The 18,610-nt window shown below is 44.1% G+C and overlaps 1 protein-coding gene across 1 annotated transcript; it reads right to left on the bottom strand.

Moving 5' to 3' along the window:
* Nucleotides 1-4,888: 4,888 nt before the first annotated feature.
* Nucleotides 4,889-16,626, bottom strand: aurkaip1 (aurora kinase A interacting protein 1). The gene is made up of 4 exons (XM_068017292.1): nucleotides 16,538-16,626; nucleotides 15,348-15,442; nucleotides 6,153-6,607; nucleotides 4,889-5,055 (listed from the first exon to the last, which is right to left on the bottom strand). The coding sequence occupies exons 2-4, from the start codon at nucleotides 15,406-15,408 to the stop codon at nucleotides 4,939-4,941; spliced, it is 633 nt and encodes a 210-aa protein (XP_067873393.1). The 5' UTR covers nucleotides 15,409-15,442; nucleotides 16,538-16,626; the 3' UTR covers nucleotides 4,889-4,938.
* Between the last annotated feature and the right edge of the window lie 1,984 nt (nucleotides 16,627-18,610).

Genomic DNA, 18,610 nt, shown 5'->3' with positions numbered 1-18,610 from the left:
AGGGTAAGCACTGAGATTGCTTCTCCTGGCTGGGAAATCGAGAACACAGGGAGTGGAGTGGGGCTGGTGGAGGGGTGCACAGTCTCAGGATAAGGTGCCAATCATTTAGGACTAAGACAAGAAGAAATTTCTTCACTCAGAGGGTTGTGAATCTTTGGAATTGTGTGCTCCAGAGGGTTGTGAATGTTCCATCGTTGAGTATATTTAAGGCTGAGATAGATTTTTGGTCTCTCAGGGAATCAAGGGATATGGAGAATGGGTGGGAAAGTGGAGTTGAATCAGAAGATCAGCCATAATCGTATTGAATGGCAGAGCAGGCTAGATGGGCCATATGGTCAACTCCTGCTCCCAGCTCTTATATTCTTAGCGCTCTTGCCCTTTGCAGTGCTGTCAGCTCAGTTTCTTTAGCTGTCCCAGCATCTCCTATCAGCCTTTCCAAGGTTGAATATTTCTGTTGTATTCATTTTCTTTTCCGTCTTAAGCCCAACCTTAAACTCTATAATACTTTGGTCATTGTCATCAGTATTCTCGGACTGGTCTACCATCTCTTCATTGTTACTTAAATATCAAGTCCAATGGCACCCCTGCGCTCTGCTTGTCCCTCTGAATACCCTGCTTGCCAGTTGTCCCAGCGATGATCAAGTAATGGAGATCTGTGTCCAAATCAGGATGGTGCGACTTGGAAGGGAACTTTGAGATAATGATGTCTCCATGTGCCTGCTGTCCTTCTCCTTCTAGGTGGGGTAGATCATGTGTTTTGGAGATGCTGTCAGTCCAAACCTGGATGTTGTCTAGCCCTTGCTGAATGTGGCATGGACTGCTTCATTATATAATTACAAACAGAACTAACAGTGTACAATCATCAGCAAACATCCCCACTTCTGACCTTACGATGAGGGAAGGTCATTGTTGAAGCAGCTGAAGATGGTTGCACCTAGGACACTTGCCCTGAGGAACTCCTGTTGTGATGATCTGTGCCTCCAACCACTACTTCCTTTGTGCAAAGTATGATTCCAGCCAGTGGAGAGTTTTCCCCAATTCCCATTGACATCAGCTTCACTAGGGCTCCTTGGCACTACACTTTGTCAAATGCTGCCTTGATGTCAAAGGTATTCACTCTCACCTCACTTCTGTAACTCAGCTCTTTGGTCCATATTTGGACTAAAGCTGTAATAAGATCTGTAGCCGAATGACCTAATGGAGCCTAAACTGTGCATTGATGAGCAGGCTATTGATGGGTAAGTGCCACTTGATAGCACCGTCGATGGTACCTTTCATCACTTTGCTGATGATTGAGAGCAGACCAATGGGCTGATGGGATTGTAATTGAAAGATTGGATTTGTCCTTTTTTGGGGACAGGACATACTTGAGGACTTTTCAACATTGTCAGGTAGATGCCAGTGTTGTAGCTTTGCTGGAACAGCCTGGCTAGAGGCACTGCTAGTTCTGGAAGACAGTTTATCAGAACCACAGCCACAAAGTTGTCAGGACCTGTAACCAACACTCTCAGCCATTTCTTGATATTACGTGGAGTGAATCAAATTGGCTGAAGACTGGCAGGGATCTCAGGAGATAGCTGATCCACTTGGCAGTTCTCAGTGAAGATGGTTTATGAACACTTCAGCCTTGTCTTTCGTACTAGTGCTGGGCTCTTCCATTATTGAGGATGGTGATATTCAAGTAACCTCTTTTTCCTATTAGCTCCTTAATTGTCATTCACAACGGGATGTGGTAGGACTGCATTGAGAACAGTGCAAGAACCAGGTAAAACTGACTTTTGAAGCTAGTACCATGTTGATCTTCATGGTACAGTACCATAACAAGGGTTTCCTTTAATTTTTGAGCCCTCAAAGGAACAATTTTCCTTGAGTTTCAGAAAGATTCATTTTCAATTCCAGATTAACATCCAATGACACCGCTGGGAAAGTTCATATAGCACTTAAGGACAAGATTGGAATTGGCTGGAATGTTGAATGCTCAGTGCCCTGACACACACTTGCGAATACCTTAATGACAAGGTACTAAAGGGATGGCAGTACTTTCAGAATGGTAATCTTCTGGAAAGCATTTAATTATTTTAATTTTGTATGATTAGGTCCCTGACTGCAAACCTGATGTATAAATACAGCATCCAGTTTAAATCACAAATGCTTTATAATATTTGCATAGAAAGCAATTGTAATGAGCATAACCATCACTGAAGTGTTTATCCAATGTGGGTGCTATCTTGTACCAGGTACAATTTGCAGAATGGTCTCAGTACAAGATTGAACCTGCACAAAATAAACTCTTCTATGAAATATTTCGATAATAAAAAAAATCCCCTCCCAATTTAAAACTTATTTTTTTGCTTCCGACGACCATTGTTCATGATTCTGCCCCTATTCACAGCTCATAACATATCTTTTATTTCTTTACTTGTCCCATTACCACTCCCTTTGGCCTTGCACCACCAACCCTTTTGGCATTTAATCTCTCCTGCCCTCCATCCCATCACCCTTCTGTTCTTTTTCCCACCCTCCCTCTCCACCCGCCCCCCCCACCCCAACATTCATTTTCTTAAACCATTACATTTCTTGTTTCTCCCAGTTCTCATGAAAGGTCATTGACCTGAAACATTAATTAGGTTTCTCTTGTTACAGATGTTGCCTGACCTACTGAGTATTTTCATCATTTTCTGTTTTTATTTCAGATTTCCAGCATCTGCAGTATTTTGCTTTTGTGTTCATTTCCACAACTTGACTGTTATTGGGAACCTGAATTTATAGAACCAGAATACTGATGCTATTTCTACAGGAACCCACTCTTCCAGTTAACAGAGTCTCACTTTTGTGACTACTGCACAGTTTCTAACTCAGCCCCAAATCCAGTCCCTCACATTTGCAGTGCATATCTAGCAGAAGAGAAACTTTTGTCAAGCAATAGAGAACATGCAAAGGTACAATCACATAAAAATCTCAACCATGTTCATATGACCCTACTCCAGGATAGAGCCATATAAATACTTGTTAGTGAAACATAATTAAAGGCCTTCCAAAAACCTCATCTAGCATTGATACTTAACCCAGCCCAAAAGAATACAACTTGCAACAGCCATTGGATAATGTACACACTTTACACATCCAACCACTGACACTTGAAAACAAACTTCTCAGTGTTTACACACTAGTATGATATTTGTGGAAGAGTATAATGATGATTAGAAACAAGTGCTCACTAGACCCTAGTCCCACCAAACTGATCACGCAACTTCCCTTCCTGGCCCCCAAGTTAGCTGATATTGTTTATTGTTCCCTCGCCTGCAAATTAGCTGTATTCATCTCCATCCCTCTCTGTCCTTGTAAACTAATGCTCTAACCTTCCTTTCTTCTCAAAAGTCCTTGACCTCCTTATCGCCTCCTAAATCTGTGCCCATTTTCCTCGCAATGCCACATTTGAACCCCACCCAATCAGGATTCTGCCTGCCACAGCACTGAAATGGCCATTAAAGTCAGAAATTACAACCTTCGTGACTGTGACCATGACAAACTCTTTCCTCATCCTTTTCGACCTGTCTGCAGCCTTTGACACAGTTGACCACACCATCCTCCTCCAATGCCTCTCCTCCATTGTACAGCTAGGTGGACTTCCCTCGCCTGGTTCCATTTTCATCTATCTAGTCGCAGCCAGAGAATCACTTGCAACTGTACCTCTTCCCGCTCCTGTACTGTTACCTCTGGAGTTGCACAAGGATCTATCCTCTGCCCCTCCCCCCCCCCCCAATCCTAATTCTCAAATGCTGCTCCAAAGCAACATCATTCAAAAACAGATCAGGTTCTGCATACACATCAATGACATCTAACTCTTCCTCACCACCCCTCGACGATCTGATGTCATGCTGCTTGTCGGACATATGTGTATTGGATGAGCAGAAACTTCCTCCAGTTAAATAGTGGGAAGACTGAAGCCATTGTTTTTAGCCCCTGCCAAGATCTCCGTTCCCTAGGCACTGACTTCAGCTCTTTCCATGGACACTGTCCGAGGTTGAACAAGACTGCTCGCAACCTTGGCATCCTATTTGACCAAGCCGAGCTTCTGAACCCCTATCTTCTCCATCACCAAAACTACCTACTTCCACCTCCTTAACATTGCCCAACTCCGTTCCTGCCTCAACTGATCAGCTGCTGAAACTTCATCCATGCCTTTGCTACCTCTAGACTTGACCATTCCAATGCTCTCCTGGCCGGCCTCCCATCTTCCACTCTGTAAAGTTCAGCTCATCCAAAACTCTGCTGCCTGGATCCTGACTCACACCAAGTCCCTTTCACTCATCACTCATGTGGCCCTGGTCTGGAAACGCCCATATTTAAAAAATCTCATCCTGGTTTTCAAATTCCTCTATGGCCTCGCCCCTCCCTACCTGTGTAACCTCCTCCAGTCGTTCAACTCTCCGTGATCTCTGCACTCCTCCAATTCTGCTCTCTTGTGCATCCCTGGATTTCAGCACCACAGATGACAGCTGTGCCTTCAGCTGCCGAGGACCTAAGCTCTAGAATTCTCTCCTCCTTTAAGACATTCCTTAAAACCTAGATCTTTGTCCAAGCTTTTGGTCACCTGTTCTAATTGCTCCTTATGTGGATTGGTGTCAAATTTTGTTTGATAATGGTCCTGTGAAGCATCTTGCTACTTTTACTTACTAGTACTTTAAAAGCACTATCTAAATGCAAGTTGTTATTGATATGATGAATACCTCAGTTTTTGAGACTAAGAACTAACTCCTAAATTCAATATTTAAACTTATTACTGAGACATGTATTTTATCTTATAGTTGACCACAACACTTCCTCCTTACACCAAGACAATATGAATCATTAGATTATGGTACTAAAATAGGACTCCAGACAGCTATTCTTAAAAACATTTTCACTTTATATAGAACACAGCTGCTGTTTCCAATGTCATTCAGATTTTCCATGGTATCGCTTCACAAATATCTTTGGTGCCTGCCAGCCTTCCGGTGGTTTCTTCAGTCCAGCTTTCTTCCAGATTTGCTTCAAATCCTTCTCAAACTTTATCTGTGAAAACACAGGGTAATAAAATTAGGTCTAAAACTCCAGGATAGAAAAATGTAATTTAGTTACAGGCAAAAGCTCTCCTCGAAGTTAAAAGAAACACATCTGATATTTGAAATTTCTTTCAACCTTTATTTTTAAAATTTGACAGCTCATCTATGGGTACAATATAAATATGCTTGCTAACGAAAATTAAATACTTCTTTCCCAAAGGTTATAAAAATACACTGCACTCCGCTGATACTTACTGGGTGATATGCAACACCTGTGATACTGACGTCTGCAGGTCAGGGCAGGAGTACATGGAATTCAAATTAGCTGACCTCAGGCAGGAAGAATAACTGGCCTTAGGAAATGGAGGGACAAGGTGGGGGAGAATCATCTATCATCCCTGTTCCTAATTGCTATCCAGCGGCCCAATGCAGTAACTGTCTGCATCTACGTCAGGTGAGTACATGGTTGAATGAAGCTGTGATTCCTTCCCCATCCCCAGACAGACGAACATTCAAATAACCAGTCACAACTCTCAGTGTTGTTTGACATATGAAGAATGGCCAATTGTCTAAGACGCTGGAGGTCATGGCCGATCTTGGAATGAGGTAAAAAAAAAATCAGCCATAATTGTGTTGAATTGTGAAGCAGGCTCGGAGGGCTGAATGACCTATTCCTGCTCCTATTTCTAATGTTATGTTTGTTGGCATCCACAAAATACCCAATTGTTCTCAGGAGAGAGAGGTGGGAGGAGTAAATTGAGGGGGGGAACATACTTGTGTGTTCATTAATTTTTAATACATTTATCAAGAGGTGCATTGGCTTATTACACCCAACATATTATGAAAAATATGTATGGCAATACATGCTTCAATAGTTGAGTGGTACAATATTGTACTTTAATTCACCTTTGACTCCACTAACATAGTAATCAGGAATAGGAAATGTGTAAATAATGTGAAACTATTACTCATGAAATTAATCTTCAAAACGTTTGCTTAAATGTCTTTTAAACTGTGTTTACATAGGAATTATCCCAATTTGCTTAGGTGTCGTAGACAAAATCCAGAAATTTACAGATATGTGTAAGCACTATTACGTTAACTTACCTGTCGCCTTCGTCTGCGATTCTCTTTGATCCGTCTACGTAAAAACTTTGTGCGTTTTAGCAATTTTTTGTACTTGTGCCTGTTCATCTTTCTCCTGCGAATCTTCAGTACATTTTTACACTGGATTTCGTCTATATTGTAGTTCACTGCTTCTCCATTCTCTCCAAAATGTAGAGCTCCCTCAGTAGATGGGAAGTCATACTGCTGAGAAGGGTGCCACAGACTTATCCCAGTACTTTGTTCATGGTTTCGATCCAATCTGGGTACAAAGTATCTAATTGTTAGCCAACCTTCTAATGGACTAATGGACAATTTCCGTGGAATCAGGAACTCCTCTAACTCATGATCTAGCACACACCAACGTTGTGGTTTCACCTTAGTTTGTTTAGGCTGTGTGTAGCAACTTCTGGATAACACTTTTGATTGAATAGCAGAACCAAGAAGAGAATGTGTTCCTATAAAAGAACAGAATTTGCATAAAATCCAACACCTTTTACAACTTATCAAGTCTTTTACAAAAGCACTGAATGATTGAAGAACACATTTCAAGTCCTAGTCTTGACTGTTAAGAGAAATTGCAACAATTTCGGGCATGCTGCTGGGGAAGTGGGAAAAATAGACACTGAAGAATTCCCCAATGCACTGATCAAGAGCAACTTATCGGGTTGACCCCATGGTGCAGAACTGACAGTGTCAGCAACAAACTCCACAAAGCATTTTCTCCTTCTGTTCAAGGACAACAGCAACATTGGGAAAGGAACAGGAAAAACAACATTCTGAAGAAAACAAAAAAGAAATATAAATTAGAATTAAAACCTCCTTCTTCCTAGGAGACGCAATTAATTAACTGTTCCTTTACAGACCACAGAGGCTGGCCATTTTGGGAAGCTTTTGAAGCAGGGAGGTTTTTTTTGTTAATTTCAGTGGCTGATTGGGCTGAATGGACTGTTTCTGTGCTGTAAACACTTTGCAATAGTTTCTAAAATGGACTTACTTTGTCATGTGTGGATTTGGAAAATCTATTTAGTAATGCATCGGTTCCTGTTGTCAAATCACTTTAAACAGAATACTGCTTAAATAACACTGCAACAATAAACTATCACAAATTAGCTCAGAGGAACCCAAAAATGCTACCCCAAAAATCAAGGGAGCCATAACCTCTGGAATTTTCAATGCCTCTGTTAGTGAACTTTCTTGGTTGAGAAATTAATCATTTACACTGGGAAAGACTGCAAGTTTGCACGAATTGCATAACATTGATAACATTGTCTGAAGTATTACTCTGTGAGCTGAAATAGTCTCCTTAAAGTCATGTGATTTTAAAAAACGAGCAATAGAATGTTTCACTAGTTGATTACACAAAGACCATTAATGACAGCTTTAAAAAAAAGCTAATATTTCATATATTTCGCAAAAGCAAGTTGTGAGAAAAACTCACAACCCAACTGTAAAGTGTGTAGTACTGCAAAAACAGGGAACCACATATCATCACAACACATATATTGAACCACTGGCAGTCATGGTCTAGAGTTCAGCAGATTATTGATCATTTTAAATGCTGACTTGGAAGTCTTGTGTGATTTTGTTAGTTAATGGTCATCAAATTCAAATTTTTTATGGCAAAATGACAAATAGTTGCAGATGTGATCTGAAGGAAGTACCTGATAAAATTGTAAAAGACTCTGGAACTTGCATACTACATAGAAATACACAGAAGCTACAACATGGAAACAGGCCATTTGGCCTAACCGGTGTGTGTGGGTATTTATGCTCCATACAAAGAAATAGCCCCAATGACATTTACTTGCCCTGTTCCGTTATCTCTTTACTCCCTTTTCCTTCATCTACCTGTCCAATCTAATATTGAACATTGACATGATTTCAAATAAGGTCGCACATAGTAAGGGGTCAGCCTTGGCTCAGTGTGTAGCACACTCACCCCCAAGTCAGAAGGTTGTGGGTTCAAGTCCCATTCCAGAGGCTTAAGCACATAATCCAGGCTGGAACTTCTATGCAATACCAGGGGAGTGCTACACTGGTGCCATCTTTTTGGTGAGACACATTAAACTGCTGCCCTCTCAGGTGAATGCAAAAAATCTCAAGGCACTATGCGAAAAAGTTCAGGGGAGTTCATATATTTCATTGTTCTGGAAGCCTGCTGTGTAACAATTGGCTGCTGCATTTCCTATATCATCAATGACTACACTTCAATGAGGTTTTGAAAGGCACTATATAAATGCACTTTTTTTTCTTTTTCTATCTCAACCTGGAAGTGAATTCCACAATCTCACAAATCTATGTAAAGCTTACATGGTATTTACAGCACAGAAATGGGCCAATTGGCCCAAAAGGTCTATGCCGGTGCTAATGCTCCACACGGACCTCCTCCCACCCTTTTCCATCTAACCCCATCAATATATCCTTTTATTCCAGACTCCCTCAAGCCTCCTCCACCATTCAATAAGATCATGGATGATCTTTGACGTCAACTCCACATTCCCATCCAATCCCCCATATCCCTTGATTCCCTTAGAGTCCAAAAATCTATCGATCTCAACCTTGAATATATTCAACAACCGAGCATCAACAGTCCTATTCTATTTTTTCCACCAAAGTGATTAACCTCACATTTCCCTACGATACTCCATCTGCCACCTTTTTGCCCACTCATTTAACCTAGCTATATCCCTTTGCAGACTCTTTGTGTCCTCCTCACAGTTTACGTTCCCACCTAGCTTTGAGTCAATAGCAAACTTAAATACCTTACACTTAACTCCCTTCATCTAAGTCATTAATACAGACTGTAAATAGCCGAGGCCCCAGCACTGATCCTTGCAGCATCCCACTAGTAACCACCTACCAACCTGAAAATGACCCGTTTATTTTTCCTCGCTCTTTTCCGTCCTTTAACCAATCCTCGATCCATGCTAATATATTACCTCCAACCCCAGATTCCTTACCCTGTGCAGCAACCTTTTGTGTGCCACCTTATTGAATGTCTTCTGAAAAACCAAATATACTACATCTACTGGTTCCCCTTTATCTACTCTGCTAGTTACATCCTCAAAAATTCTAATAAAGTTAAACTTCGAATCATGTTTCCTCATGTTGCCTCAACTACTTCTTGTGGTAGCAAGTTCCACATTCTAACCACTCTGTGTAAAGAAGTTTCTTTTGAATTTGCTATTGGATTTATTAGTAACTAACTCTAGCCCCCTCTTCTAAAACCCTTGCATTTAATTTTGCATCTATGGGTTCTCATTCCACATTCACCCACATGAAACAGGATACTTTCGTCAACCTATCCCATCCTTTTATAATTTTAAACACATCTTTCTCCCCGTAATCCATGTTGTTCTAAAGTCTTTTTGTATTTGTATTTCGTCATACCAGGCAGCATGGTACCAGCCCGAAAGCCTTAATATCCTTATGGTGTGAAGCCCAATACTGAACAGTACTCTAACTCTGATTTTATTAAGGTTTTATAAAGGTTCATCATTACTTCTAGGCTTTTGTATTCTTGTGATAAAACCTAAAATTCCATTTGCTTTTTTTAAGAAAAGGCACGGAGACGAAGTGTGTAAAACATCTACTTTCCAACAAAAACTGCAAACAAGCAATTTGTCAGTCTGTTCTGCTCGTTGATAAATACGTCACACTCATTTTACTGGATGGTTTCAGGTACTGTTCTTGTGAACACAGAGATAACAGCTTTGGACACAGAGAGGCTTTAAACAGAAATGAGTCAGAAATTTTGGCCAGGCTCAAGGAGAATGCAGAATCATAGAATGGTACAGCACAGGACGAGGCCATTTGGCCCACTGTGCCTGTGCTGACTCTTTGAAAGCGTTATTCAATTAGTTCCACTACCCTTCTCTTTTCCCATAGCCCTGTATTTTTTTCCCCTTCAAGTATTTCTCTAATTTCTTTTTGAACATTACTAAGGAATCTGGTTCAACCACATTTTCAGGCAGTGCATTCTAGATCACAAGTCAGTGCGTTAAAAAAGCTTCCCCTTGTTGCCTCTGGTTCTTTTCCTGGGACGTTAAACCTGTGTCTTCTGGTTATTGACCCTTCAGCCACTGGAAACCTTATTTACTCTAACAAAACCAAGCATGATTTGGAACACCCCTATCAAATCTCCTCATAACTGTCTGAGTCTCTCCACATAACTACCAAGTCTCACATGCTTGGTACCATTCTAGCAAATCTCTTCTGCATCCTTTCTAAGGCCTTGACATCCTTCCTACAGCGTGCTGCCCAGAATTGAATACATTATTCCAGCGGAGGCCTAGTCAGCGTTTTATAAGGGTTTAACATAACTTACTTTTGTACTCAACGCATCTGTTTATAAAGTTAAGGGTCCCATATCTTTTTAGATTTTAACAGCCAGCTCAAACTGTCCTACTACCTTCAAAGATTTGTGTACGTACATCCTGTAAGATACCCTATTCTTATATACATAGGGTTAGGTTTAACCTCATACGATTAAGGATTTTGTTTATCTTTTCACTTATATAAATAGCTTGTAGATGGACTGTAACTAGAAATAATAAAATGGTCAAGTTGCTCATTCCCAGAATGCTTCAGGATGTGGATGACATTCAGCAAAAAGAGCACTGTCAGTAAGGACAGGTCTTTTGTTAGATAGGAATGCTTAAATAAAGGGTGAAAGATCAGATAACACAAACCAACAAGACAATGATCAACAGATTAGTTAGAAAACTGAAAAACACCTCATCATACCATAAAGAATCATCAAGGTTACAATGGGTGGACTGATCAAAAACCTATAAAGATCTTAAGCTTTCCTTCACAATCGTGGAGAGACAAAGGCGAAAGAATCAATGACGGTTACATCTCTACCCAGAGAGAAAGTGAGTAATAGTTTATTTCACTATGACTTTTGTCTAAGACACAGATTGTGTCAAGACATGGCTGAACTCAATAACAATTATATGCAATGAAGAAATGGTGTCAAGTTTGAAAACCTTACACAACCCCCAGGTCTCTCTGGTCCTGCATCTCCATTTAGTTTATACTGCCTCTACTCATTCTTCCCACCAAAATATATCATTTCACAATTTCCTGTGTTAAATTTCATCTCATTCCACCCATCTCATTGTCCTCCTCATTGTTTACTACAACTGGAGTAATGTGTCATCAGCAAACTTTGAAATTATGCCTTGTACACCCAAGTCAAGGTCATTTAATATATATCAAAAAGAGCAGTGGTCCCAAAACTAACCTGTGGGGAAAACCACAGTATACTCCCCTCCAGGCTGAAAAACAACCCTTCACCACTACTCCCTACTTTGTCCCTTAACCAATTTCATCTCCATGCAGCCACTACCCTTTAAATCCAATGGCTTCAATTTTGCTAACAAGTCTTAATTATGAGGTATATTTTCAACCCCTCTTGAATTCCAGACACACATCAACTGCACTACCCTCATCCACCTTTCTCCATTATTTCTTCAAAGAACTCGATCAAGTTATTCAAACACGATTTGTCTTTGACAAATCCATGCTGATTTTCATTTATTAGCGCATACTTTTCCGGTGCCAATTAATTTTTTCCCCAGGATTATTGCCTCTAATAGTTTCCCCATCACTGACATTAGGCTGACTGGCTATAATTCCTGGGTTTATCCTTCTCCCCTTTTTGAACAGGGGCATAACATTTGCAATCCTCCATTCCTCTGACACCAGCCTCATATCCAAGGAGGATTGAAAGAGCATGACCAGAGGCTCCGCAATTTCTACCCTTACTTCGCTCAGTAACCAAGAATGTATCACATCTGGACTGCCTGACTTTTCTACTTTGAGGGCTGCCAACCTTTTAAGTACTTCCTCTTTATTTTTATTATATCCAATATCGCTAGTACCTCCTCCTTTACTGCGACACTGGCAAAATTCTCTTTTGTGAACACAGACGCAAAGTACTCATTTAGTACCACAGTCATGCCCTCTGCCTCCACAAGATGATTTCCTTTTTGGTCCCTAATTGGCCCCAATCTTCCTTTGACTACCCTTTTACTACTTATATATTTATAAAAGACATTTAGGTTCCCTTTGATGTTAGCTGATAATCTATTCTCATACACTCTTTTTGACCTTATTCCCCTTTTTTAAGATCGCCTCTGTAATTTCTACATCCAGCTTGAGTCTCTCTTGTATTATGAACCTAACAATTGTCATAAGCCTCCTTTTTTTCTCATTTCAATCTCTGTATCTTTAGTCACCCAGGGATTTGGGTACACTTCCTTTCTGCCTCGTGGGATTGCGCCTATTCTGTATCCTAACAATCTCAGTTCTGAAGGCCTCTCATTGTTCAATTATGATTCTGGCAACCAATCCTTGTGATCCAGATCGCTTTTCAACTTACTGATGTTAACTGGAGGAGGGCTAAAGATTTTTACATTTGATATTACCTTGCCTTCTTCCATTACTATTCTAAACCTGATATTATGATCACTTTCCTTCAACTCTCCTCCACTGAAACATGCTCAGCCTACCTCACTTCATTCCCCAGAGCTAGATTCAGCACTTTCTTCCTCGTTGAACTGGAAAAATACTGATCAAGAAAGTTCTCTTGCACGCATTTCAGGAAATCCTCCCCTTCTTTGCCCTTTACACTATTATCCCACTCTATTAGGAGTAGTTAGGAGTTATTTTGCTTTGAGTCAAGCAAGACCTGATGTGGGAAAGAGTAGCTTGTTCATTACGGTGGGAACACAAGTCAAATTAAGTGTGCCCATTCATAACTGTTACTCTGTGTGGTCATTTGCTGTCAAGTAAAGTAGATTAATGATTCAAAGCTGCCCTTGTTTTGACAAGTGTTTTTTTGGACTGCCTTCAAACAATCAGAGACACAGGGTCATATGTGACAGACAAAAATATCCAGTTAAGATTACAAGTGCATATCTGTGTTACACTCCTAGGTCATTCTAACATATAAGTAGATATTGGACAGTATGTCAATTCCAGCATGCAATATCGGGCCGGAGGTGGGTGTTAGGTGGACAGAGGGGTGGTTGGGCGGACAGAGGGGTGGTTGGGCTTGCTGGTAGTGGTGGGAGGGGATCCACTTACTGGAACTCCAGGTCTCCTACTTTATCATCAAGATTCAGAACAATCAAAAAAGAACCTCTGAAACAACCTACTGCCTCATTAGCTACACTGATGTGTTTGTTTATTTTGTCATTCCCCATCTGTTAATATCCTTAGATTTTGCACAGGCCTCAATTGGAGTACCGTATCCAACTCTGGGCACCACACTTCAGGAAGGATCTGAAGGCATTGGAGAGGGTGCAGAAAAGATTTACCAGAATGGTTCCAGGGATGAAGGACTTCAGTTACGTGGATAGATTGGAGAAGCTGGGGCTGTTCTCCTTAGAGGAAAGAAAGTTGAGAAGAGGTTTGATAGAGGTATTCAGATCATGAGGGGTCTGGACAGAGTAGGCAGAGAGAAACTGTTCCCATTGTCAGAAGGGTTGAGAACCAGAGATCACAGATTTAAGGTGATTGGCAAAAGCACCAAAGACTACGTGAGGAAAAACATTTTTATGCAGTGAGTGGTTAGGATCTGGAATGCACTGCCTGAGAATGTGAAGGAGGCAGATTCAATCGTGGCTTTCAAAAGGGAACTGGATAATTATCTGAAGAGAAATATTCTGCAGAACTACTGTCAAAGGGCAGGGGAGTGGAACTAACTGAGTTGCTCTTGCAGAGAGCTGGCACAGATATGATGGGCCGAATGGCCTCCCTCTTTGCTGTAACCATTTTATGATTTACTTGCATTGGTTTCTGCACCTAAATTATCTGCTACCTGCCCCAACTTTTTAACCATAAAATCTAACTACTATAAACATTCCACCTTCATCACTCTTTGCTTTCCCTCTTTCTAGATCTGCAGTTTGCATCTTCTTCCTTATTTACCCTGTCAATAAGGGCCCTGCCCGATTCAGGTGAAGCCTGCTCCTTCAGTGCAACCTGTTCCTTTTCAAATACTCTAGAAATTTGATACATTCTCTGCTACATCATCTTTCTATCAGATACCAACATGCCTAATCGGCTTCTCCCTAATTTGTCTAGCATGCGACACTGGGAGTTACTTTTAAATTTGTTCTTGGGATGTGAGCATCACTGGTAAGGCCAGCATTTATTACCCATCCCTAGTTGCTCGAAAAGGTGGTGGTGAGCTGCCTTCTGGAACTGCTGCAGCCCATGTGGGGCAGGTACACTCACTGTGCAGTTAGGAAGGGAGTTCCAGGATTTTGACCCAGTGACAGTGGAGAAACTGCAATAAAGTTCCAAGTCAGGATGGCGTGTGGCTTGCAGGTGAACTTGCAGGTGGTGGTGTTGCCTTGGCTTCAAGGTGGTAGAGATCGCGGGTTTGGAAGGTGCTGTCGAAGGAGCCTTGGCGAGTTGCAGCAATGCATCTTGTATATGGTATACACTGCTGCCACTGTGTGCCAGTGGTGGAGGGAGTGAATGTTTAAGGTGGTGAAAAAGTGGGCTGCTTTGTCTTGGATGGTGTCAATCTTCTTGAGTGTTGTTAGAGTTGCACATAACCAGGAAGATAGAGAGTATTCCATCCATACTGACTTGTATCTTGTAGGTAGTTTAGGGAGTCAGGAGGGGAGGTACTTGCCGCAAAATTCCCAGCTTCTGACCTGCTCTTGTAGCCACAGTATTTATATGGCTGGTCCATATAAAGAAATCTTGAGATTACCACTAAACTCCCACAAATTAGTCTAGAACTAAAGTCCTTCATACCTGCATTCTACTCTTTCCTGTCACTGGTTCTTACATGAACAATTACTTCTGGTTGGTTCCCCTCCTTTTACAAAATATTTTTCACTCTCTTCATTCTGTCTCATTTTCCATCACCTGGGAGACAATAAACCATTCGAAACTGACAGTCAAGGATGTAATATAGGCTCGTTACAAAGGGTTGGAGCATTGCATTTTTGCCACAGAAATGTCTGAGGCTACAAGTTGGATAAATATTTAAAGTGGGGGACGATACTGGGCAAGGAGGAGAACGGTGCAATGGGATAAATTTGATTGTTGTAGAAAAATGCCAACTGTAAATGTCTTTGGTTCTATGGTTATGACACTAGTAGCCATGATGAAACAAATGGCTTTCTACCGTTTTGAAATGTCTCACTCAATGGAACTTCAGCTTACCAGGAAATGGGGGCACTTTCACAAGCTGCAAAGCTAATCTTGACAGAAGCATTGTAGTCATTCATTCAGAAACAAGTATGGAAACCCACAGTGGTCTGAAAAAGAAACGTGTGTCCATGGTTAGTCTCAGTTCTGATGAAACATCAAATATTGGGGATGGGGAACGATGCTGGGGGGGAGGGGATGGGGACGATGCTGGGGGGGAGGGGATGGGGACGATGCTGGGGGGGAGGGGATGGGGACGATGCTGGGGGGGAGGGGATGGGGACGAAGCTGGGGGGGAGGGGATGGGGACGAAGCTGGGGGGGAGGGGATGGGGACGATGCTGGGGGGGAGGGGATGGGGACGATGCTGGGGGGGAGGGGATGGGGACGATGCTTGGGGGGAGGGGATGGGGACGATGCTTGGGGGGAGGGGATGGGGACGATGCTTGGGGGGAGGGGATGGGGACGATGCTTGGGGGGAGGGGATGGGGACGATGCTTGGGGGAGGGGATGGGGACGATGCTTGGGGGGAGGGGATGGGGACGATGCTTGGGGGGAGGGGAGGGGGACGATGCTTGGGGGGAGGGGAGGGGGACGATGCTTGGGGGGAGGGGAGGGGGACGATGCTGGGGGGAGGGGAGGGGGACGATGCTGGGGGGAGGGGAGGGGGACGATGCTCGGGGGAGGGGAGGGGAGGTGGACGATGCTGGGGGGAGGTGGACGATGCGGGGGGGGAAGGGGACGATGCGGGGGGGAGGGGAGGTGGACGATGCTGGGGGGAGGTGGGAGGGGAGGGGGACGATGCTGGGGGGAGGGGGACGATGCTGGGGGGAGGGGGGAGGTGGATGATGCGGGGGGGGAAGGGGACGATGCTGGAGGGGGGAAGGGGACGATGCTGGGGGGGCGAGGGGGGATGATGCTGGGGGGGTAGTGGGGGACGATGCGGGAGGGGGGGTGAGAGGGGGACGATGCGGGAGGGGGGACGATGCGGGGGGGGGGGAGAGGGGGACGATGCGGAGGGGGGGGAGAGGGGGGGGGGAAGAGAGGGGGACGATGCGGGAGGGGGGAGGCAGGGGGACGATGGGGGAGGGGCGGATCCGGGAAGTGGGGGGGGGGGGGAATGAGGGGGACGATGTGGGTGGGGGGGGGGGGGGGAGGGAGGACGATACGGGGGGGGAGGAGCCGCCAGAGACTCCGGTAACTCACCCAGTCCAGAATATTCTGCACTTCCGGGAGTCGCACAGAAACCCATCCCCCGGAGCCGGAGCCGGAGCCATGGTTCCGTTGCACAAAGCGGCCGCCAGTTTGTTATTTCCAATTCTAGTGAAAACGGGTCGGTCTCACTGAAAGAAATGGACCTCGACTGGAAATAATAATCATAATGAGACGCAACAGGGGCAAAAGGTTGAGAAAATCACATCAGTGCGAATGGGCAAAATGGATGTTCAGAATTGGAGCGGAACATTCTCAGGGACGGAGACTTTGGCCCGAAATCCCCAGGCCCGATAGTGGCCTTTTAATACCCACCCGGGCCGGAGAGGGTTAATTAACACCCACCCGGGCCGGAGAGGGTTAATTAACACCCACCCGGGCCGGAGAGGGTTAATTAACACCCACCCGGGCCGGAATGGGTTAATTAACACCCAACCGGGCCGGAGAGGGTTATTTAACACCCTCCCGGGCCGGAGAGGGTTAATTAACACCCGCCCGGGCCGGAGAGGGTTAATTAACACCCGCCCGGGCCGGAGAGGGTTAATTAACACCCGCCCGGGCCGGAGAGGGTTAATTAACACCCGCCCGGGCCGGAGAGGGTTATTTAACACCCGCCCGGGCCGGAGAGGGTTAATTAACACCCGCCCGGGCCGGAGAGGGTTAATTAACACCCGCCCGGGCCGGAGAGGGTTAATTAACACCCGCCCGGGCCGGAGAGGGTTATTTAACACCCTCCCGGGCCGGAGAGGGTTATTTAACACCCACCCGGGCCGGAGAGGGTTATTTAACACCCTCCCGGGCCGGAGAGGGTTAATTAACACCCGCCCGGGCCGGAGAGGGTTAATTAACACCCGCCCGGGCCGGAGAGGGTTAATTAACACCCGCCCGGGCCGGAGAGGGTTAATTAACACCAAACCGGGCCGGAGAGGGTTATTTAACACCCACCCGGGCCGGAGAGGGTTAATTAACACCCACCCGGGCCGGAGAGGGTTAATTAACACCCACCCGGGCCGGAGAGGGTTAATTAATAGTCCCCCAGGGAAAGAGGGCGAACCTGAAAACCAGGCATGACAGCAGTTAAACCCCGTGGTAAGTTTACTGCTCATTTACCACTTGCATCAATTCTAACGCTGCTGCTTTCTCGAACATTTGATGCAGCCGCCTGAATCATGGCAGTGGACCACATAACATCTCCAAGTATTACTGCATTTACCTTCTAGAGGTTGAGTCTCCTGTAGTTGAGTATTTTTGCTCGTGGACCGCCTGTGAAGAGGGAACCACAGGTGGGAGGAACATTGATTTGATCAATAACATTTATGTATGCAATAAAACATCCTAAGGTGCTTCACAGGAGCGATTACCAAATAGGATGTGACACCAAACCACATAAAGAGAGGTGACCAAAAGCTTGGTCAAAGAAGTAGGTTGTAAGGAGTGTCTAAAGGTAGAGAGGTTTAGGGAGGGAACTAGAGCATAGGACGCTGGCAGCTGAAGGCATAGTTGCCAATAGCGGAACTATTAAAATTGGGAATGCACAAGAGGCCAGAATTGGAGGAGCACAGAGATAGAATCATGGTGGCTACAGCACAGAATGAGGCCATTTGGCTGTTTTGTTTTTTTTTGCAGAGAGCTGCCAAGGACACATCAGCTAGTCCCACTTCCCCACCCTGTCCCCATAGCCCTGCAAATCTTTTCTCTTCTGGTGCTTATTCAGTTTCCTTTAGAAAGTCCCGATTGTATTTGCCTCCACCACACTCTCAGGTGGTGCATTCCAGACACTGGGCACTTGCTTGGGGGAGGCATCAACACACCAGGAGCCAGTTTAGGTCAATGAGCAAGCACATGGCTGCTGGGTAAATGGGACTTGGTGCGAGTCAGGATACAGGTAGCAGAGTTTTAGAAGAGCTGAAGTTTATGGTAGTTGCAAGATGGGAATCGCCCAAGGAGCTCCATGGGAGCAATTATCAAACAATTCAACACTGAGCCACAAAAGGCAGACTTTAATATTAAAAGTATGAAATATTTAATTCCTCACTCCCTCACCCTGCTCCTGAACACTCGTGCTTC

Source organism: Heterodontus francisci, chromosome 37 (assembly GCF_036365525.1).
Source record: "Heterodontus francisci isolate sHetFra1 chromosome 37, sHetFra1.hap1, whole genome shotgun sequence".
NCBI classification, from domain to species: domain Eukaryota; kingdom Metazoa; phylum Chordata; class Chondrichthyes; order Heterodontiformes; family Heterodontidae; genus Heterodontus; species Heterodontus francisci.
The sequence above is the reverse complement of the archived record's forward strand: the minus strand, read 5'-3'. Positions and strand labels throughout refer to the sequence as shown.